Source organism: Lampetra planeri, chromosome 1, assembly GCF_965212315.1.
Source record: "Lampetra planeri chromosome 1, kcLamPlan1.2.h2, whole genome shotgun sequence".
NCBI classification, from domain to species: Eukaryota; Metazoa; Chordata; class Hyperoartia; order Petromyzontiformes; family Petromyzontidae; genus Lampetra; species Lampetra planeri.
Genome location: NC_136107.1, coordinates 391,768 through 416,896, shown reverse-complemented (window position 1 = coordinate 416,896; position 25,129 = coordinate 391,768). Strand labels below are relative to the sequence as shown.

At 53.1% G+C, this 25,129-nt stretch overlaps 1 protein-coding gene across 4 annotated transcripts in view; it reads right to left on the bottom strand.

The window, feature by feature from the left end:
• Nucleotides 1–233: 233 nt before the first annotated feature.
• Nucleotides 234–25,129, bottom strand: part of LOC144719918 (uncharacterized) — a 71,635-nt gene continuing 46,739 nt past the window's right edge. Inside the window, exons 6-14 of one of the 4 annotated variants that reach the window (XR_013585680.1) lie at nt 11,583–11,790; nt 8,099–8,241; nt 7,742–7,874; nt 6,240–6,316; nt 6,051–6,129; nt 5,336–5,463; nt 3,554–3,656; nt 2,615–2,927; nt 2,426–2,560 (exon numbers count right to left, since the gene is read on the bottom strand). Coding sequence is in view for 1 of the 4 variants with exons in the window: in XM_078596422.1 (XP_078452548.1) it covers nt 3,558–3,656; nt 5,336–5,463; nt 6,051–6,129; nt 6,240–6,316; nt 7,742–7,874; nt 8,099–8,241; nt 11,583–11,790 (867 nt within the window). In the remaining 3 variants the exon portion in view is untranslated. Of the gene's footprint in view, nt 1,811–2,425; nt 2,561–2,614; nt 2,928–3,553; nt 3,657–5,335; nt 5,464–6,050; nt 6,130–6,239; nt 6,317–7,741; nt 7,875–8,098; nt 8,242–11,582; nt 11,791–25,129 lie in introns of those variants that run through there. The other 3 variants (XR_013585685.1, XR_013585682.1, XM_078596422.1) reach the window with 3 other exon arrangements.

The window sequence follows — 25,129 nt, the reverse complement described above, 5'->3', positions numbered from 1 at the left end:
ACTCAAAGACAATGCACCATCAGAGTATGAGAGCTCGGGGCAAGAATTTACACCATTGGTACCTCATTTGCCAGTGTGTACACACAGTGTGTACACTACACACTGTGTGTACACTACACAGTGTACATATTGTGTACAGTCACTTGCACCGTCGCATTCCCCAGCAATGTCTGTGCAAGACCACGTGGTCACGGAGACCACCCACAGCACGAGGCACTGCCAACAGACTCAGGCAAGGGCTGCAGTAGATGTTTAATGGAGCAATCAGCAAGCAGCGGGTTTTACATGACAATCACGTCGACTTATAATGGTTAATGATCACCGAGAAGAAAATGCAGAATGCTTTTAATAACCTCATCCCTTAGCCGCCAAGTCTACAGCAGCACCTGGGAGGCTCTTGCGGAGTGGGAATACGGCTCCTCCCAGGCAAGCGGTAGAGCTGGCGGGACGACCTCACCCCAACGCTCAACTAGAACCTAACGCCGTCTTCTACTGGTCATGAGCACGAGCCCAGGTTCTACTTTGTGTTTGATTGCGATGGTGCTAATCGAGGCCACCACGGCAGGCAGGTGACGAGGAGCAGAGAGGCTCTCGGCCTTCTGGAGTCTGCAGCCCCGATGGTCTCGCTGCTGCTACTACTGCTGCTGCTGCTACTGCACTCCTCATCACGACTCGCCAGGGCTTCGTGGCCCTTGGAGCCGATGGCTCTTCCACGCCGACTCGTTGGTCGTCTCCGCACCGCGCCGCTATCCGCGGCCTCGCTCGTAGGCACCTGCAGCACAGCTACAGTGGAGACCCCCGCCGTGCACAGCGGCCAGGGCCGCTCTGCCGGATGGAATCGCGCTCGGACCATCGTAACCAAACCCTAACGGTTGCACTAGAATCTACTTTATGGTGTAAAATGTTAAAATTAAAGCAAAAGATTACGAGATGAAATGCCGCCTCCACCAGGCTCCGTCTCCACTCGCTGCACTTGCCACGAGTGCCCACGTCCACGGCACTGCCCCTCCTCCTCCTGCTGCCCAACCCGGACCCAGGGGCCCGCCGCCCCGCGACGGGGCCTCTCCCCTCCAGGCGGGGCCCTGCCGGCTACTACGCACGCCGCGCCAGTGGAGCCGTCTCCCGCCCTCGCTGCACATTCCCACACCGCCACCCCCACCTGGCCGCGTCCCTGCCGCTGCTGCTGCCGGCGTTGACGTGCACACGGAGCCGCCGCTGCGTTCACGCGAATCCCAGCCGGGCACCTCGCTCGGTCACTACGAGGCCCGGTCCAACGACACCCATCGGATTAACTGCGATTGACGAGGAGGATCGTGACATCGACAATAGAGGCTTGTTGTGGGTGAGATTGTGTAAATGTCGTTAAACCCGCCACCACCTGACATGGACATCAGGCCGGTTGTAATTACCGGCGAAACGGCGTACTCGGCGTACTCGAGTAGTAGATGTTGTAGTGGTTCACTCTCAACACACAGCCGCTTAGTGCTGTACTCGTCACTAATTAGAATGTTTCGTTTACGTGACAAACCCGACTAATTAGCTGTTGGGTGGTGGGGGGTTTAACGACACTTTTATATTCACGCAATATAACCCAAAAGCCTCTTGTGGATAATATTGGTCACGAAAGCCTCCTCCTCCTACTACTAATACCGCTGCTGCTGCTGCTGCTGCGTGTTAAACAGAATCATGACACCAACGAGAAGGAACCCGGAGACCCAGAGACACGAAGCTGATTGGGGCAGTGGATGATGGCCTCTTCACGTCCACAGGTGGCCATGGGCCACGGGCGTCTGAGAGCATTCGGTGTTGCCTGCAAGCAGCAGCAGCAGCATCACAGAGCCTGTGTCAGTGTGAGCGCCACTCACTCATGGCCATTCAGCAGCAGCAGCATCACAGAGCATGTGCCAGTGTGAGTGCCACTCACTCATGGCCATTCAGCAGCAGCAGCACAGAGCCTGTGTCAGTGTGAGCGCCACTCACTCATGGCCATTCAGCAGCAGCAGCACAGAGCCTGTGTCAGTGTGAGCGCCACTCACTCATGGCCATTCAGCAGCAGCAGCACAGAGCCTGTGTCAGTGTGAGCGCCACTCACTCATGGCCATTCAGCAGCAGCATCACAGAGCCTGTGCCAGTGTGAGCGCCACTCACTCATGGCCATTCAGCAGCAGCAGCAGCAGCACAGAGCCTGTGTCAGTGTGAGCGCCGTGCTGGCCTCTGTAGGCCTCAAAGAAGCCACCGTCATCGTCTGCGGGCATGCAGTGTGAATGGCCGTGCGTGAGTGTAGTGTGTGAGTGTGTGAGTGAGTGAGTGTGTGAGTGAGTGTAGTGTGTGAGTGAGTGAGTGTGTGTGTGAGTGAGTGAGTGTGTGAGTGAGTGTGTGTGTGAGTGAGTGTGTGAGTGAGTGTGTGTGTGTGTGTGAGTGAGTGTGAGTGAGTGTGTGAGTGAGTGAGTGCGGCCGTGGGCCCAAGCCCTGTTCAGGGTCCAGTACCCACGGTCGTCAGCGAGCCCAGTAGGCTGTGCTGGGTGTGTGTCACCTGTGTCACCTGTGTCACCTGTGTCACCTGCGTCAGCTGTGTCACCTGTGTCACCTGTGTCACCTGTGTCACCTGTGTCACCTGTGTCACCTGCGTCACCTGTGTGGCGTGAGTGGCTGTCAGAGAATGCCGTTATGCTGTGGTAGAAATGCCGTGGCATGGAGTTGTCAGCGTAGAGTTCGAGGTTTGGTGTTCAAGTGCGCATGGCAGTCACTGGTGCTCGGCTGCATGTAGGTGCAGTCCCGGTGTGTCTGGTTGTACGGCATGTGGTTGTCATGTGTGTGGTTGTCGTCACGTGTGTGGTTGTCATGTGTGTGGTTGTCGTCACGTGTGTGGTTGTGCTGTGTTTGTGTGGTTGAAATCCAATCAGCTGCTCTGTCCTCGACTCTGCCACCTGCAGCAACAGCAGCAGCAGCAGAGAAAGGTGCAGCAGAACGTTCTGTGAGACCACAACACAGGCAGCGCGTGAGAGTGGTGATGGGTGACGGTGGTGAGTGTGTGGTAGTGCACAGTGTGGTGAGTGTGAGAGTGGTGATGGGTGACGGTGGTGAGTGTGTGGTAGTGCACAGTGTGGTGAGTGTGAGAGTGGTGATGGTGACGGTGGTGAGTGCACAGTGTGGTGAGTGTGAGAGTGGTGATGGGTGGTGGTGGTGAGTGCACAGTGTGGTGAGTGTGAGAGTGGTGATGGGTGACGGTGGTGGTGAGTGCACAGTGTGGTGAGTGTGAGTGGTGATGGTGACGGTGGTGGTGAGTGCACAGTGTGGTGAGTGTGGTGAATGTGTGGTAGTGCATCGTGAGTGTGGTGAGTGTGTGGTAGTGCATGGTGAGTGTGGTGAGTGTGTGGTAGTGCATGGTGAGTGTGGTGAGTATGAGAGTGGTGGTGTTCACTGCGTGGTGAATGTGTGGTAGTGCATGGTGAGTGTGGTGAGTGTGGTAGTGCATGGTGAGTGTGGTGAGTGTGGTAGTGCATGGTGAGTGTGGTGAGTGTTGTATGAGAGTGGTGGTGAGTGGACAGTGGACCTCATCAGTGCAGCTTCTCCACAGCATCCAGGAACTTGAGGAAGTCCTCCAGGCGGTGGAAGCCGCCCACTTCCCGTGCCACCATGGCGAAGAACTCCGGGGCCTGAGAACAGGAAGAGGAGATGTGAGACAAAGACATCGAGGAGGAGCTGGGTGAGGAGGTGAGGAGCTGGGTGAGGAGGTGAGGAGCTGGGTGAGGAGGTGAGGAGCTGGGTGAGGAGGTGAGGAGCTGGGTGAGGAGGTGAGGAGCTGGGTGGTGAGGTGAGGAGCTGGGTGGTGAGGTGAGGAGCTGGGTGAGGAGGTGAGGAGCTGGGTGAGGAGGTGAGGAGCTGGGTGAGGAGGTGAGCTGGCTGAGGAGGGGAGGAGCTGGGTGAGGAGCTGGATGAGGAGGGGAGGAGCTGGGTGAGGAGGTGAGGAGCTGGGTGATGAGGGGAGGAGCTGGGTGAGGAGGTGAGGAGCTGGGTGAGGAGCTGGGTGAGGAGGTGAGGAGCTGGGTGATGAGGGGAGGAGCTGGGTGAGGAGGTGAGGAGCTGGGTGAGGAGCTGGGTGAGGAGGGGAGGAGCTGGGTGAGGAGGTGAGGAGCTGGGTGAGGAGGTGAGGAGGTGAGGAGCTGGGTGATGAGGGGAGGAGCTGGGTGAGGAGGTGAGGAGCTGGGTGAGGAGCTGGGTGAGGAGGGGAGGAGCTGGGTGAGGAGGTGAGGAGCTGGGTGATGAGGGGAGGAGCTGGGTGAGGAGGTGAGGAGCTGGGTGAGGAGGGGAGGAGCTGGGTGAGGAGGTGAGGAGCTGGGTGAGGAGATGAGGAGCTGGGTGAGGAGGGGAGGAGCTGGGTGAGGAGGTGAGGAGCTGGGTGAGGAGGTGAGGAGCTGGCTGAGGAGGGGAGGAGCTGGGTGAGGAGGTGAGGAGCTGGGTGATGAGGGGAGGAGCTGGGTGAGGAGGTGAGGAGCTGGGTGAGGAGGGGAGGAGCTGGGTGAGGAGGTGAGGAGCTGGGTGAGGAGATGAGGAGCTGTGTGAGGAGGGGAGGAGCTGGGTGAGGAGGTGAGGAGCTGGGTGAGGAGGTGAGGAGCTGGGTGAGGAGGTGAGGAGCTGGCTGAGGAGGGGAGGAGCTGGGTGAAGAGGGGAGGAGCTGGGTGATGAGGGGAGGAGCTGGGTGAGGAGGTGAGGAGCTGGGTGAGGAGCTGGGTGAGGAGGGGAGGAGCTGGGTGAGGAGGTGAGGAGCTGGGTGATGAGGGGAGGAGCTGGGTGAGGAGGTGAGGAGCTGGGTGAGGAGAGGAGGAGCTGGGTGAGGAGGTGAGGAGCTGGGTGAGGAGATGAGGAGCTGGGTGAGGAGGGGAGGAGCTGGGTGAGGAGGTGAGGAGCTGGGTGAGGAGGTGAGGAGCTGGCTGAGGAGGGGAGGAGCTGGGTGAGGAGGGGAGGAGCTGGGTGAGGAGGTGAGGAGCTGGGTGAGGAGATGAGGAGCTGGGTGAGGAGGGGAGGAGCTGGGTGAGGAGGTGAGGAGCTGGGTGAGGAGGTGAGGAGCTGGGTGAGGAGGTGAGGAGCTGGCTGAGGAGGGGAGGAGCTGGGTGAGGAGGGGAGGAGCTGGGTGAGGAGGTGAGGAGGTGAAGAGCCGCAGGGTTGGGGTCCCCACTGAGTCGTGGCGTCTGTGTCCTTGAGCCTGACACGTGGTGCTGTGTGTGGTCGCACCACGTGGTGCTGTGTGTGGTGTCCCCACGTGGTGCTGTGTGGTGACACCACGTGGTGCTGTGTGTGGTGCCCCACGTGGTGTCCCCCGGTGTCCCCGTGCCACCTGCTGGCGGATCTCCAGGAGCGAGTGGAGGATGCGGCCGTCGATCTGCGTGAAGTTGGGGCCGTAGGCGCCCAGGCTGCTCTCCTCCAGCCAGGCCTGCACGTCACCCTCCTGCCACTTGGGGACGCCTGGGGGCACGGCGAGCGGCGCACGCGGGGCAACACACGTGGGCAACACACGTGGGCAACACACGTGGGCAACACACGTGGGCAACACACGTGGGCAACACACGTGGGCAACACACGTGGGCAACACACGTGGGCAACAGACGTGGGCAACACACGTGGGCAACACACGTGGGCAACAGACGTGGGCAACACACGTGGGCAACACACGGGGGCAACACACGGGGGCAACACACGTGGGCAACAGGTGTGGGCAACACACGTGGGCAACACACGTGGGCAACACACGTGGGCAACACACGCGGGCAACACACGGGGGCAACCACGGGGGACTCGGCGTGAGCAAGACGAGCAACTTGACGCGGAATCCTGCAACTCGGTGCCACAAACACCCAGCTGCCCCGTGTCTCTTCTCATGTCCCCTGAACTGACGTTGCCTAGGGGCTGCCGTTGCCTAGGGGATGCCGTTGCCTAGAGGCTGACGTTGCCTAGAGGCTGACGTTGCCTAGGGGCTGCCGTTGCCTAGGTGCTGCCGTTGTCTAGGTGCTGCCGTTACCTAGGGGATGCTGTTGCCTAGGGGCTGCCGTTACCTGCGAGGCGAGCCTGCACCTCCGTGGACCTGGAGGAGGAGCAGCACGAGATGAAGCCCTTGACGGCGCGGAGCACGACCTGAGGCACAGGGGGGGGGGGTGTCACTGCACGAGCACGGAGGTGTAGAGGAGGAGGAGGTGTAGAGGAGGAGGAGGTGTAGAGGAGGAGGAGGAGGTGGGGGTCCTCACGCTGCCCCAGGAGACGGCCGCTCTCTCCCTCAGCTGGTTCTGGTTCGTGCTCCATATGGGGCAGTGAAGCTGTCCCTCTGTGACACACAAACACTCAGAGTCACTCACCACTCACTCACTCACCACTCACTCCCTCACCACTCACTCACCACTCACTCACTCACCACTCACTCACCACTCACTCACTCACCACTCACTCACCACTCACTCACCACTCACTCACCACTCATACACACACTCACTCACTCACTCACAGCTCACTCACCCACCACTCACTCACCACTCACTCACTCACCACTCACTCACCACTCATACACACACTCACCCACTCACCACACACTCACCACACACTCACCACACACTCACCACTCACTCACTCACTCACCACTCACTCACCACTCACTCACCACTCACTCACCCACCACTCACTCACCACTCACACTCACCACACACTCACCACTCATACACACACTCACTCACCACTCACTCACCACTCACTCACCACTCACACTCACTCACCACTCACCACTCACTCACCACTCATACACACACTCACTCACCACTCACTCACCACTCACTCACCACTCATACACACACTCACTCACCACTCACTCACCACTCACACTCACTCACCACTCACTCACCACTCACCACACACTCACCACTCACTCACCACACACTCACCACTCATTATACACACACTCACTCACTCACCACTCACCACTGACTCACCACTCAATCACCACTCACTCATTACTCACTACTCACTCACCACTCACACACTAGACACACTCACCACTCACTCACTACTCACTCACTCACCACTCACTCACCACTCACTCACCACTCACACACTACACACACTCACCACTCACTCACTACTCACTCACTCACTCACCACTCACTCACTACTCACTCACCTCTCAAACCACGAACTCATCATACACACACTCACCACTCACCATACACTCCTCACACTCACCACTCACTTACCATACACACTCGCCACTCACTACACTCTCACCAACACTCATACACGTGTATATACAGCACAAACACATCAACACTCACTACACACAGCAGTGTGTTGTGTAGTGTGTGTGCATGTATCCTGGGTAAAGCGATGCTCAGTGTGTAGCGCATGTAGTGTATATATATATACACGCTATAGAGTGTATATATGTAGTGTATAAAAAGTGTATGTTTCGTGTGTATATATAGTAGATACATGTAGTATATATAGTGTGTATATACTATATGTAGTGTATATATAGTGTATGTGTAGTGTGAATATATAGTAGATACATGTAGCATATATAGTGTGTATATACTATATGTAGTGTATATATAGTGTATGTGTAGTGTGTATATATAGTAGATACATGTAGCATATATAGTGTGTATACTATATGTAGTGTATATATATATACACGTGGTGTGTGACGTGCTGCTGAGTGTGCAAGGAGAGCCGCCCTCCCCCTCCTGCTCCTCCTGCTCCTCACCCTGCCTCATCTGGGAGCAGGTGCCGGGGTCGCGGCTGAGTCTGCTGAGCGTCGTCACTGCGTGGAGCTTCTCCGCGGAGCGGCCCTGCCTCAGGCTCTGCACCAGCGGAGCCACGGCGCCCGCCTCGTAGATCTGACGAGAGAAGCGGCGCGGAAGCCGCGAGGAGCGACGGTGAACCTCGGCGCAAGCGGGAAGCGGCTCGGAAGCGACAGATTCACGACGTCGACCGACCCGCGACGACGTCCCGACGGGGAAGCGACGATGGCAGCGCGCGACGCCCGGCACGGCGCCCAGGGACGACTTGGTGCCACGTGGGTGGTGCGGTGCCTCGTGGGTGGTGCGGTGCGAGTGCTCACCTTCCTGCGCACCGGCCAGCACACGGACAGCATGGCCAGAGACTCCAGCAGCTCCTCGCCCAGGTATATGATCACACCCACCCGCTTGTAGCGGCCGTACACGTTGGGCCGACTGATGGCCTGGAGCAGCTCGTTAGTGGAGTCTGAAATGAGACGCGCAGTGACCATCACTCCTCAGCCACCACGTGTCACCCACTCAGCCCACCACGTGTCACCCACTCAGCCCACCACGTGTCACCCACTCAGCCACCACGTGTCACCCACTCAGCCACCACGTGTCACCCACTCAGCCCACCACGTGTCACCCACTCAGCCCACCATGTGTCACCCACTCAGCCCACCACGTGTCACCCACACACCCCACCACGTGTCACCCACTCAGCCCACCACGTGTCACCCACTCAGCCCACCACGTGTCACCCACACACCCCACCACGTGTCACCCACTCAGCCCGCCTCGTGTCACCCACTCAGCCCACCACGTGTCACCCACACACCCCACCACGTGTCACCCACACACCCCACCACGTGTCACCCACTCAGCCACCACGTGTCACCCACACACCCCACCACGTGTCACCCACTCAGCCCACCACGTGTCACCCACTCAGCCCACCACGTGTCACCCACACACCCCACCACGTGTCACCCACTCAGCCCACCACGTGTCACCCACACACCCCACCACGTGTCACCCACTCAGCCCACCACGTGTCACCCACACACCCCACCACGTGTCACCCACTCAGCCCACCACGTGTCACCCACTCAGCCCACCACGTGTCACCCACTCAGCCACCACGTGTCACCACTCAGCCCACCACGTGTCACCCACACACCCCACCACGTGTCACCCACTCAGCCCACCACGTGTCACCCACTCAGCCCACCACGTGTCACCCACTCAGCCCACCACGTGTCACCCACACACCCCACCACGTGTCCCATGTCACCCACACACCCCACCACGTGTCCGTGTCACCCACTCAGCCCACCACGTGTCCGTGTCACCCACACCAACACAGCCCAGTGGTAGCACCTTCGCCGCTTGGTGCGGAGGTTTACGGTTCAAATCCAGCGGCCGCCCTGGTTATCACTGCGGTGTAATAACCAGAATAATATGCCCCGTCTACTTCACCGTTAAAGATCCTGTGATGTGATCACAAGAGTGGGTTGCGGTCCAAATTTGCCATTGACACTTACCCACGTGTGCGATTATACAACTGTGACATTGTGAGTGTGGGGTACGAGACACAAGCGTGTGGTATAACAGCTATTGCTATGACTCTGTGTGTACGCGTGGTGCTATGTGTGTACAGCTATTGCTATGACTCTGTGTGTACGCGTGGTGCTATGTGTGTACAGCTATTGCTATGACTCTGTGTGTACGCGTGGTGCTATGTGTGTACAGCTATTGCTATGACTCTGTGTACGCGTGGTGCTATGTGTGTACAGCTATTGCTATGACTCTGTGTGTACGCGTGGTGCTATGTGTGTACAGCTATTGCTATGACTCTGTGTACGCGTGGTGCTATGTGTGTACAGCTATTGCTATGACTCTGTGTGTACGCGTGGTGCTATGTGTGTACAGCTATTGCTATGACTCTGTGTGTACGCGTGGTGCTATGTGTGTACAGCTATTGCTATGACTCTGTGTGTACGCGTGGTGCTATGTGTGTACAGCTGTTGCTATGACTCTGTGTGTACGCGTGGTGCTGTGTGTGTACAGCTATTGCTATGACTCTGTGTGTACGCGTGGTGCTATGTGTGTACAGCTGTTGCTATGACTCTGTGTGTACGCGTGGTGCTATGTGTGTACAGCTATTGCTATGACTCTGTGTGTACGCGTGGTGCTATGTGTGTACAGCTGTTGCTATGACTCTGTGTGTACGCGTGGTGCTGTGTGTGTACAGCTATTGCTATGACTCTGTGTGTACGCGTGGTGCTATGTGTGTACAGCTATTGCTATGACTCTGTGTGTACGCGTGGTGCTGTGTGTGTACAGCTATTGCTATGACTCTGTGTGTACGCGTGGTGCTATGTGTGTACAGCTATTGCTATGACTCTGTGTGTACGCGTGGTGCTATGTGTGTACAGCTGTTGCTATGACTCTGTGTGTACGCGTGGTGCTGTGTGTGTACAGCTATTGCTATGACTCTGTGTGTACGCGTGGTGCTATGTGTGTACAGCTGTTGCTGTGACTCTGTGTGTACGCGTGGTGCTATGTGTGTACAGCTGTTGCTGTGACTCTGTGTGTACGCGTGGTGCTATGCGTGTACAGCTGTTGCTATGACTCTGTGTGTACGCGTGGTGCTATGTGTGTACAGCTGTTGCTATGACTCTGTGTGTACGCGTGGTGCTATGCGTGTACAGCTGTTGCTATGACTCTGTGTGTACGCGTGGTGCTATGTGTGTACAGCTGTTGCTATGACTCTGTGTGTACGCGTGGTGCTATGCGTGTACAGCTATTGCTATGACTCTGTGTGTACGCGTGGTGCTATGCGTGTACAGCTGTTGTGCTCGCTATGCTCTATTGTGCTTAAACTACAGGCATGCCTCCTAGAGCGCTCAGGATGTGTTCTCGGTAAGTGAGCACTATACGAAACAGCGCTATGGGAGGTCGCTATCACATGGTTCCAATGAAGATGCGTTACCGACAGCTATTTTTTAACTTTGAACAATATATGTGAGGGCTCCATTGGGGGTATCGGTAATAGCCTTAATAATTATACTGTACACATGATAAATGTATTAAAGCATTTTATAAATACAATTTACTTTTTTTGCTAACATAAACAAATACGCAGTCAGTGATGTACTCACCAGTGCATTATGTCACTGCTTGTGTAACATTAACCACCAGCTGCTCTCAACACACGTTCTGCGGGAAGCTCTACTAACCAATGGGATTAGTCGATCCATGTATGCAGAAAGAATCGACGTGGTGATTAACCATCGATGAATCGATACTCTAACGTGGCTGTCGGAACTGTGAGCAGAATCGATACAACAGACGCCTCGATTCAGGTTCGCACCAGACCATGTCAGAGTATTTGGCTGCTAGAAATGTCCACGTGGTGAGCCACTTGGTTGAGCTGTCACCTGTGGTGGCCACGTCGCTTCTAAACCATACCCACATCGCTCAGTGGGGGCCTACCTGGTAACGTAAAAATTAGTTTTATTTTTAAAATAAACACTCAGCACCACGCCCAGCACCATGCCCATCCACCACCTCGTGTGCCACGCCAGTATTCACAGCTGATGGTGAACAGCACTTGGCCCAACAGTCTGTTGAGGCTATGCGGGGGATCTTCTTCTTTAGACTCCCGCGTGCCGCGTGTCACCGTCTTCTTCGACGCGGACACGGTGACGTCTACAGCCCTCGTCTGACTACAGCCGCACGAGGGAGGCGAGCGGCGGGGGAGCGAGTGCCGAGTGGCGCAGGCGAGGAGCGGTCCGTGCGGGTGCGGTGAGAGGTGCTTACTCGTCTCTCCCAGGGGGTCGCAGTCGCTCTCCTCCAGCACGTGGGCGATGACCTGCAGGGCAGACATCCTGACATCCGCGTCGTCCTTCTTGAGCAGCTCCTGCATCACGGGCACCGCGTTGCTCTGGCGGAAGCAGGCGCGGTTCTCTGGCACGCGGGAGAGGTTCGCCAGCAGAGTGACGGTGCGCACCAGCAGCCTGCGTATGGCCTGGAGACACACGGTGAGAGACACGGGGAGAGAGACACGCGGGGTGAGACACACGGGGTGAGACACGGAGAGAGACACGGGGTGAGAGACACGGGGAGAGAGACACGGGGTGAGAGACACGGGGTGAGAGACACGGGGTGAGAGACACGGAGAGAGACACGGGGTGAGAGACACGGGGAGAGAGACACGGGGAGAGACACACGGGGAGAGACACACGGGGTGAGAGACACGGGGAGAGAGACACGGGTTAAAGACACGGGGAGAGACACACGGGGAGAGAGACACGGGGAGAGAGACACGGGGGGAGACACACGGGGGGAGACACACGGGGTGAGAGACACGGGGAGAGAAAGACACGGGGAGAGAGACACGGGGAGAGAGACACGGGGAGAGAGACACGGGGAGAGAGACACGGTGAGAGACACGGGGAGAGAGACACGGGGAGAGAGACACGGGGAGAGAGACACGGGGGGAGACACACGGGCAGAGAGACACGGGGAGAGACAAACGGGGTGAGAGACACACGGGGTGGGAGACACGGGGTGAGAGACACACGGGGAGAGAGACACACGGGGAGAGAGACACACGGGGAGAGAGACACACGGGGAGAGAGACACACGGGGAGAGAGACACGGGGAGACATCACTGCCTTCATCTCCCGTCATCAACCAGCGTTCCACGCTGCCAAGGGGACACGCTCGTGTGTTCACAAGCTCATTTACGCGTCATCTACTACTCGCCATCATCTACTACTCACCATCATCTACTACTCACCATCATCTACTACCCGCCATCATCTACTACCCCCATCATCTACATCATCTACTACTCGCCATCATCTACTACCCGCCATCATCTACTACTCACCATCATCTACTACTCGCCATCATCTACTACCCGCCATCATCTACTACCCGCCATCATCTACTACTCACCATCATCTACTACTCACCATCATCTACTACTCACCATCATCTACTACCCGCCATCATCTACTACCCGCCATCATCTACTACCCGCCATCATCTACTACCCGCCATCATCTACTACTCGCCATCATCTACTACTCGCCATCATCTACTACTCACCATCATCCACTACCCACCATCATCTACTACCCACCATCATCTACTACCCACCATCATCTACTACTCACCATCATCTACTACCCGTCATCATCTACTACTCGCCATCATCTACTACTCACCATCATCCACTACCCACCATCATCTACTACCCACCATCATCTACTACTCACCATCATCTACTACTCACCATCATCTACTACTCGCCATCATCTACTACCCGCCATCATCTACTACCCGCCATCATCTACTATTCACCATCATCTACTACTCACCATCATCTACTACTCACCATCATCTACTACTCACCATCATCTACTACTCACCATCATCTACTACTCGCCATCATCTACTACCCGCCATCATCTACTACTCACCATCATCTACTACCCGCCATCATCTACTACCCGCCATCATCTACTACTCACCATCATCTACTACCCGCCATCATCTACTACTCACCATCATCTACTACTCACCATCATCTACTACCCGCCATCATCTACTACTCGCCATCATCTACTACTCACCATCATCTACTACTCACCATCATCTACTACCCGCCATCATCTACTACCCGCCATCATCTACTACTCACCATCATCTACTACCCGCCATCATCTACTACTCACCATCATCTACTACTCACCATCATCTACTACCCGCCATCATCTACTACTCGCCATCATCTACTACTCACCATCATCTACTACCCGCCATCATCTACTACCCACCATCATCTACTACCCGCCATCATCTACTACTCGCCATCATCTACTACTCACCATCATCTACTACTCGCCATCATCTACTACCCCCATCATCTACATCATCTACTACTCGCCATCATCTACTACTCGCCATCATCTACTACTCGCCATCATCTACTACCCCCATCATCTACATCATCTACTACTCGCCATCATCTACTACTCACCATCATCTACTACCCGCCATCATCTACTACCCCCATCATCTACATCATCTACTACTCGCCATCATCTACTACTCGCCATCATCTACTACTCGCCATCATCTACTACTCGCCATCATCTACTACCCCCATCATCTACATCATCTACTACTCGCCATCATCTACTACTCGCCATCATCTACTACCCCCATCATCTACTACTCGCCATCATCTACTACCCCCATCATCTACTACTCGCCATCATCTACTACCCGCCATCATCTACTACTCGCCATCATCTACTACTCGCCATCATCTACTACTCGCCATCATCTACTACTCGCCATCATCTACTACCCCCATCATCTACTACTCGCCATCATCTACTACTCGCCATCATCTACTACTCGCCATCATCTACTACCCGCCATCATCTACTACCCATCATCTACTACCCATCATCTACTACTCACCATCATCTACTACTCGCCATCATCTACTACTCACCATCATCTACTACCCATCATCTACTACTCACCATCATCTACTACCCATCATCTACTACTCACCATCATCTACTAGCCACCATCATCTACTACTCGCCATCATCTACTACCCGCCATCATCTACTACCCCCATCATCTACATCATCTACTACTCGCCATCATCTACTACTCGCAATCATCTACTACTCGCCATCATCTACTACTCGCAATCATCTACTACTCGCCATCATCTACTACTCGCCATCATCTACTACTCGCCATCATCTACTACTCGCCATCATCTACTACCCGCCATCATCTACTACTCACCATCATCTACTACTCACCATCATCTACTACCCGCCATCATCTACTACTCGCCATCATCTACTACCCGCCATCATCTACTACTCGCCATCATCTACTACTCGCCATCATCTACTACTCGCCATCATCTACTACTCGCCATCATCTACTACCCGCCATCATCTACTACTCGCCATCATCTACTACTCGCCATCATCTACTACCCGCCATCATCTACTACTCGCCATCATCTACTACTCGCCATCATCTACTACCCGCCATCATCTACTACTCGCCATCATCTACTACTCGCCATCATCTACTACCCGCCATCATCTACTACTCACCATCATCTACTACTCGCCATCATCTACTACTCGCCATCATCTACTACCCGCCATCATCTACTACTCGCCATCATCTACTACTCGCCATCATCTACTACCCGCCATCATCTACTACCCCCATCATCTACATCATCTACTACTCGCAATCATCTACTACTCGCAATCATCTACTACTCGCCATCATCTACTACTCACCATCATCTACTACTCACCATCATCTACTACTCACCATCATCTACTACCCTCCATCATCTACTACCCACCATCATCTACTACCCGCCATCATCTACTACTCGCCATCATCTACTACCCACCATCATCTACTACCCGCCATCATCTACTACCCGCCATCATCTACTACCAGCCATCATCTACTACCCGCCATCATCTACTACCCGCCATCATCTACTACCCGCCATCATCTACTACTCGCCATCATCTACTACTCGCCATCATCTACTACCCGCCATCATCTACTACTCGCCATCATCTACTACTCGCCATCATCTACTACTCGCCATCATCTACTACTCGCAATCATCTACTACTCGCCATCATCTACTACTCGCAATCATCTACTACTCGCCATCATCTACTACTCGCCATCATCTACTACTCGCCATCATCTACTACCCGCCATCATCTACTACTCGCCATCATCTACTACTCACCATCATCTACTACCCGCCATCATCTACTACTCGCCATCATCTACTACCCGCCATCATCTACTACTCGCCATCATCTACTACCCGCCATCATCTACTACTCACCATCATCTACTACTCGCCATCATCTACTACTCGCCATCATCTACTACCCGCCATCATCTACTACTCGCCATCATCTACTACCCGCCATCATCTACTACTCGCCATCATCTACTACCCGCCATCATCTACTACTCGCCATCATCTACTACCCGCCATCATCTACTACCCGCCATCATCTACTACTCGCCATCATCTACTACTCGCCATCATCTACTACTCGCCATCATCTACTACTCGCCATCATCTACTACCCGCCATCATCTACTACTCGCCATCATCTACTACTCGCCATCATCTACTACCCGCCATCATCTACTACTCGCCATCATCTACTACTCGCCATCATCTACTACCCGCCATCATCTACTACTCACCATCATCTACTACTCGCCATCATCTACTACTCGCCATCATCTACTACCCGCCATCATCTACTACTCGCCATCATCTACTACCCGCCATCATCTACTACCCCCATCATCTACATCATCTACTACTCGCAATCATCTACTACTCGCAATCATCTACTACTCGCCATCATCTACTACTCACCATCATCTACTACTCACCATCATCTACTACTCACCATCATCTACTACCCTCCATCATCTACTACCCACCATCATCTACTACCCGCCATCATCTACTACTCGCCATCATCTACTACCCACCATCATCTACTACCCGCCATCATCTACTACCCGCCATCATCTACTACCAGCCATCATCTACTACCCGCCATCATCTACTACCCGCCATCATCTACTACCCGCCATCATCTACTACTCGCCATCATCTACTACTCGCCATCATCTACTACCCGCCATCATCTACTACTCGCCATCATCTACTACTCACCATCATCTACTACTCGCCATCATCTACTACCCGCCATCATCTACTACTCGCCATCATCTACTACTCACCATCATCTACTACTCGCCATCATCTACTACTCACCATCATCTACTACCCATCATCTACTACTCACCATCATCTACTACCCATCATCTACTACTCACCATCATCTACTAGCCACCATCATCTACTACTCGCCATCATCTACTACCCGCCATCATCTACTACCCCCATCATCTACATCATCTACTACTCGCCATCATCTACTACTCGCAATCATCTACTACTCGCCATCATCTACTACTCGCAATCATCTACTACTCGCCATCATCTACTACTCGCCATCATCTACTACTCGCCATCATCTACTACTCGCCATCATCTACTACCCGCCATCATCTACTACTCACCATCATCTACTACTCACCATCATCTACTACCCGCCATCATCTACTACTCGCCATCATCTACTACCCGCCATCATCTACTACTCGCCATCATCTACTACCCGCCATCATCTACTACTCGCCATCATCTACTACCCGCCATCATCTACTACTCGCCATCATCTACTACTCGCCATCATCTACTACCCGCCATCATCTACTACCCGCCATCATCTACTACCCACCATCATCTACTACCCGCCATCATCTACTACTCGCCATCATCTACTACCCACCATCATCTACTACCCGCCATCATCTACTACCCGCCATCATCTACTACCAGCCATCATCTACTACCCGCCATCATCTACTACCCGCCATCATCTACTACTCACCATCATCTACTACTCACCATCATCTACTACTCGCCATCATCTACTACCCACCATCATCTACTACCCGCCATCATCTACTACCCGCCATCATCTACTACCCACCATCATCTACTACCCGCCATCATCTACTACTCGCCATCATCTACTACTCACCATCATCTACTACTCACCATCATCTACTACTCGCCATCATCTACTACCCACCATCATCTACTACCCGCCATCATCTACTACCCGCCATCATCTACTACCCACCATCATCTACTACCCGCCATCATCTACTACCCGCCATCATCTACTACCCACCATCATCTACTACCCGCCATCATCTACTACTCGCCATCATCTACTACCCACCATCATCTACTACCCGCCATCATCTACTACCCGCCATCATCTACTACCCGCCATCATCTACTACCAGCCATCATCTACTACCCGCCATCATCTACTACTCACCATCATCTACTACCCGCCATCATCTACTACTCGCAATCATCTACTACCCACCATCATCTACTACCCGCCATCATCTACTACTCACCATCATCTACTACCCGCCATCATCTACTACTCACCATCATCTACTACTCGCCATCACCTACTACCCGCCATCATCTACTACTCACCATCATCTACTACCCGCCATCATCTACTACCCGCCATCATCTACTACTCGCCATCATCTACTACTCGCCATCATCTACTACTCGCCATCATCTACTACCCGCCATCATCTACTACTCGCCATCATCTACTACTCGCCATCATCTACTACTCGCCATCATCTACTACTCGCCATCATCTACTACTCACCATCATCTACTACTCACCATCATCTACTACCCGCCATCATCTACTACCCGCCATCATCTACTACTCGCCATCATCTACTACTCGCCATCATCTACTACTCGCCATCATCTACTACCCGCCATCATCTACTACCCCCATCATCTACATCATCTACTACTCGCCATCATCTACTACTCGCCATCATCTACTACCCACCATCATCTACTACTCACCATCATCTACTACTCACCATCATCTACTACTCACCATCATCTACTACTCGCCATCATCTACTACCCCCATCATCTACATCATCTACTACTCGCGATCATCTACTACCCACCATCATCTACTACTCGCCATCATCTACTACCCACCATCATCTACTACTCACCATCATCTACTACCCACCATCATCTACTACTCGCCATCATCTACTACCCACCATCATCTACTACTCACCATCATCTACTACTCACCATCATCTACTACTCGCCATCATCTACTACTCGCCATCATCTACTACCCGCCATCATCTACTACTCATCATCTACTACCCGCCATCATCTACTACTCACCATCATCTACTACTCGCCATCATCTACTACTCACCATCACCTACTACCCGCCATCATCTACTACCCACAATCATCTACTACCCACCATCATCTACTACTCACCATCATCTACTACTCGCCATTATCTACTCGCCATCATCTACTACCCGCCATCATCTACTACCCACCAACATCTACTACCCGTCATCATCTACTACCCACCAACATCTACTACCCGCCATCATCTACTACCCACCAACATCTACTACTCGCCATCATCTACTACTCACCATCATCTACTACTCGCCATCATCTACTACTCGCCATCATCTACTACCCACCATCATCTACTACTCACCATCATCTACTACCCGCCATCATCTACTACCCACCATCATCTACTACCCGCCATCATCTACTACCCGCAATCATCTACTACCCACCATCATCTACTACCCGCCATCATCTACTACCCACCATCATCTACTACCCGCCATCATCTACTACCCGCAATCATCTACTACCCACCATCATCTACTACTCACCATCATCTACTACTCACCATCATCTACTACTCACCATCATCTACTACCCACCATCATCTACTACTCACCATCATCTACTACCCACCATCATCTACTACTCACCATCATCTACTACCCACCATCATCTACTACTCACCATCATCTACTACTCGCGATCATCTACTACTCGCCATCATCTACTACTCACCATCATCTACTACTCGCCATCATCTACTACCCGCCATCATCTACTACTCGCCATCATCTACTACTCGCCATCATCTACTACCCGCCATCATCTACTACCCCCATCATCTACATCATCTACTACTCGCAATCATCTACTACTCGCAATCATCTACTACTCGCCATCATCTACTACTCACCATCATCTACTACTCACCATCATCTACTACTCACCATCATCTACTACCCTCCATCATCTACTACCCACCATCATCTACTACCCGCCATCATCTACTACTCGCCATCATCTACTACCCACCATCATCTACTACCCGCCATCATCTACTACCCGCCATCATCTACTACCAGCCATCATCTACTACCCGCCATCATCTACTACCCGCCATCATCTACTACCCGCCATCATCTACTACTCGCCATCATCTACTACTCGCCATCATCTACTACCCGCCATCATCTACTACTCGCCATCATCTACTACTCACCATCATCTACTACTCGCCATCATCTACTACCCGCCATCATCTACTACTCGCCATCATCTACTACTCACCATCATCTACTACTCGCCATCATCTACTACTCACCATCATCTACTACCCATCATCTACTACTCACCATCATCTACTACCCATCATCTACTACTCACCATCATCTACTAGCCACCATCATCTACTACTCGCCATCATCTACTACCCGCCATCATCTACTACCCCCATCATCTACATCATCTACTACTCGCCATCATCTACTACTCGCAATCATCTACTACTCGCCATCATCTACTACTCGCAATCATCTACTACTCGCCATCATCTACTACTCGCCATCATCTACTACTCGCCATCATCTACTACTCGCCATCATCTACTACCCGCCATCATCTACTACTCACCATCATCTACTACTCACCATCATCTACTACCCGCCATCATCTACTACTCGCCATCATCTACTACCCGCCATCATCTACTACTCGCCATCATCTACTACCCGCCATCATCTACTACTCGCCATCATCTACTACCCGCCATCATCTACTACTCGCCATCATCTACTACTCGCCATCATCTACTACCCGCCATCATCTACTACCCGCCATCATCTACTACCCACCATCATCTACTACCCGCCATCATCTACTACTCGCCATCATCTACTACCCACCATCATCTACTACCCGCCATCATCTACTACCCGCCATCATCTACTACCAGCCATCATCTACTACCCGCCATCATCTACTACCCGCCATCATCTACTACTCGCCATCATCTACTACTCACCATCATCTACTACTCGCCATCATCTACTACCCACCATCATCTACTACCCGCCATCATCTACTACCCGCCATCATCTACTACCCACCATCATCTACTACCCGCCATCATCTACTACTCGCCATCATCTACTACTCACCATCATCTACTACTCACCATCATCTACTACTCGCCATCATCTACTACCCACCATCATCTACTACCCGCCATCATCTACTACCCGCCATCATCTACTACCCACCATCATCTACTACCCGCCATCATCTACTACCCGCCATCATCTACTACCCACCATCATCTACTACCCGCCATCATCTACTACTCGCCATCATCTACTACCCACCATCATCTACTACCCGCCATCATCTACTACCCGCCATCATCTACTACCCGCCATCATCTACTACCAGCCATCATCTACTACCCGCCATCATCTACTACTCACCATCATCTACTACCCGCCATCATCTACTACTCGCAATCATCTACTACCCACCATCATCTACTACCCGCCATCATCTACTACTCACCATCATCTACTACCCGCCATCATCTACTACTCACCATCATCTACTACTCGCCATCACCTACTACCCGCCATCATCTACTACTCACCATCATCTACTACCCGCCATCATCTACTACCCGCCATCATCTACTACTCGCCATCATCTACTACTCGCCATCATCTACTACTCGCCATCATCTACTACCCGCCATCATCTACTACTCGCCATCATCTACTACTCGCCATCATCTACTACTCGCCATCATCTACTACTCACCATCATCTACTACTCACCATCATCTACTACCCGCCATCATCTACTACTCGCCATCATCTACTACTCGCCATCATCTACTACTCGCCATCATCTACTACCCGCCATCATCTACTACCCCCATCATCTACATCATCTACTACTCGCCATCATCTACTACTCGCCATCATCTACTACCCACCATCATCTACTACTCACCATCATCTACTACTCACCATCATCTACTACTCACCATCATCTACTACTCGCCATCATCTACTACCCCCATCATCTACATCATCTACTACTCGCGATCATCTACTACCCACCATCATCTACTACTCGCCATCATCTACTACCCACCATCATCTACTACTCACCATCATCTACTACCCACCATCATCTACTACTCGCCATCATCTACTACCCACCATCATCTACTACTCACCATCATCTACTACTCACCATCATCTACTACTCGCCATCATCTACTACTCGCCATCATCTACTACCCGCCATCATCTACTACTCATCATCTACTACCCGCCATCATCTACTACTCACCATCATCTACTACTCGCCATCATCTACTACTCACCATCACCTACTACCCGCCATCATCTACTACCCACAATCATCTACTACCCACCATCATCTACTACTCACCATCATCTACTACTCGCCATTATCTACTCGCCATCATCTACTACCCGCCATCATCTACTACCCACCAACATCTACTACCCGTCATCATCTACTACCCACCAACATCTACTACCCGCCATCATCTACTACCCACCAACATCTACTACTCGCCATCATCTACTACTCACCATCATCTACTACTCGCCATCATCTACTACTCGCCATCATCTACTACCCACCATCATCTACTACTCACCATCATCTACTACCCGCCATCATCTACTACCCACCATCATCTACTACCCGCCATCATCTACTACCCGCAATCATCTACTACCCACCATCATCTACTACTCACCATCATCTACTACTCACCATCATCTACTACTCACCATCATCTACTACCCACCATCATCTACTACTCACCATCATCTACTACTCACCATCATCTACTACCCACCATCATCTACTACTCACCATCATCTACTACCCACCATCATCTACTACTCACCATCATCTACTACTCGCGATCATCTACTACTCGCCATCATCTACTACTCACCATCATCTACTACCCACCATCATCTACTACTCACCATCATCTACTACCCACCATCATCTACTACTCACCATCATCTACTACCCGTCATCTACTACTCACCATCATCTACTCCTCGCCATCATCTACTACTCACCATCATCTACTACTCGCCATCATCTACTACTCACCATCATCTACTACCCACCATCATCTACTACTCACCATCTATGATATTAATGTAATTTCTCAACGATTTCAATAATTTTAGAGTCAAAATCGCCAAACCTGCGGAGCTCCGCTGCAAACGCAGGAAGAGACGAGAGGTGAGGCAGCGACGAGCTCAGCCTCCCCTCTGATTGCGCAACCCCTCAGTGACTGGATGGAGCGCGGGCACTAAGCGCGTGCCTGCTACTATCTCTGTGTGTGTCACCAATGTGATGTTTGTAGACCCCTTCATCTCATGTCCTCGCCTTCCATACTCCAGCTAACTTACTTCACGTGGATGTGTATAAACTATACAGAGGTTTAGTCTCGCTGGTCTCGTCATAAAACTGCAAAGGAAAAGCACCAGGGGAGGCAGCTATCACATCTGCCTCACTGAGGGGGGCGTGTCAGACACGCAGCGACGAGCTCAGCCTGTCAGACACGCCCCCCTCAGTGAAGACACGCCCCCCTCAGTGAGGACACGCCCCCTCAGTGAGGACACGCCTCCTCAATGAGGACACGCCCCCCTCAGTGAGGACATGCCCCCCCCCCCAGTGAGGCAGCTATCACATCTGCCTCACTGAGGGGGGCGTGTTTAGAGCCCACGTCATTGACGCTCTCCCTCCACATCAGCCAGCTCGAGCCAAAAAATGTCCAGCGGCGGCAAAACTGTAAAAGGTTTCATCTCTAAACTTCAAATCTAGAAGTTATGTCTGTAGCCTTAAACATTCCTCACAATGGGACTTTCAATCAAAACGGGGCGTGATCAGCAATGGCTGAGCTTGAGGGCCGACTTCAAACGAAGGCCCAGAAGTGAACACGGCCACGTGTCACGTGGAGTGGCACCAGCACCCAGACTGCTGCCGCTGCCCCTGCTGCGTGTGGCAGTGCTACCAAGTGAATCGCCTTCACTGCTGCACCTGCTGCGTGTGGCAGTGCTACCAAGTGAATCGCCTTCACTGCTGCACCTGCTGCGTGTGGCAGTGCTACCAAGTGAATCGTCTTCACTGCTGCCCCTGCTGCGTGTGGCAGTGCTACCAAGTGAATCGCCTTCACTGCTGCACCTGCTGCGTGTGGCAGTGCTACCAAGTGAATCGCCTTCACTGCTGCACCTGCTGCGTGTGGCAGTGCTACCAAGTGAATCGCCTTCACTGCTGCACCTGCTGCGTGTGGCAGTGCTACCAAGTGAATCGTCTTCACTGCTGCCCCTGCTGCGTGTGGCAGTGCTACCAAGTGAATCGCCTTCACTGCTGCCCCTGCTGCGTGTGGCAGTGCTACCAAGTGAATCACCTTCACTGCTGCCCCTGCTGCATGTGGCAGTGCTACCAAGTGAATCGCCTTCACTGCTGCACCTGCTGCATGTGGCAGTGCTACCAAGTGAATCACCTTCACTGCTGCCCCTGCTGCGTGTGGCAGTGCTACCAAGTGAATCACCTTCACTGCTGCTGCCCCTGCTGCGTGTGGCAGTGCTACCAAGTGAATCACCTTCACTGCTGCTGCCCCTGCTGCGTGTGGCAGTGCTACCAAGTGAATCACCTTCACTGCTGCTGCCCCTGCTGCGTGTGGCAGTGCTACCAAGTGAATCACCTTCACTGCTGCTGCGTGTGGCAGTGCTACCAAGTGAATCACCTTCACTGCTGCACCTGCTGCGTGTGGCAGTGCTACCAAGTGAATCACCTTCACTGCTGCTGCACCTGCTGCGTGTGGCAGTGCTACCAAGTGAATCACCTTCACTGCTGCACCTGCTGCGTGTGGCAGTGCTACCAAGTGAATCGCCTTCACTGCTGCACCTGCTGCGTGTGGCAGTGCTACCAAGTGAATCACCTTCACTGCTGCCCCTGCTGCGTGTGGCAGTGCTACCAAGTGAATCACCTTCACTGCTGCACCTGCTGCGTGTGGCAGTGCTACCAAGTGAATCACCTTCACTGCTGCACCTGCTGCGTGTGGCAGTGCTACCAAGTGAATCACCTTCACTGCTGCCCCTGCTGCGTGTGGCAGTGCTACCAAGTGAATCGCCTTCACTGCTGCACCTGCTGCGTGTGGCAGTGCTACCAAGTGAATCGTCTTCACTGCTGCCCCTGCTGCGTGTGGCAGTGCTACCAAGTGAATCACCTTCACTGCTGCCCCTGCTGCATGTGGCAGTGCTACCAAGTGAATCGCCTTCACTGCTGCACCTGCTGCATGTGGCAGTGCTACCAAGTGAATCACCTTCACTGCTGCCCCTGCTGCGTGTGGCAGTGCTACCAAGTGAATCACCTTCACTGCTGCTGC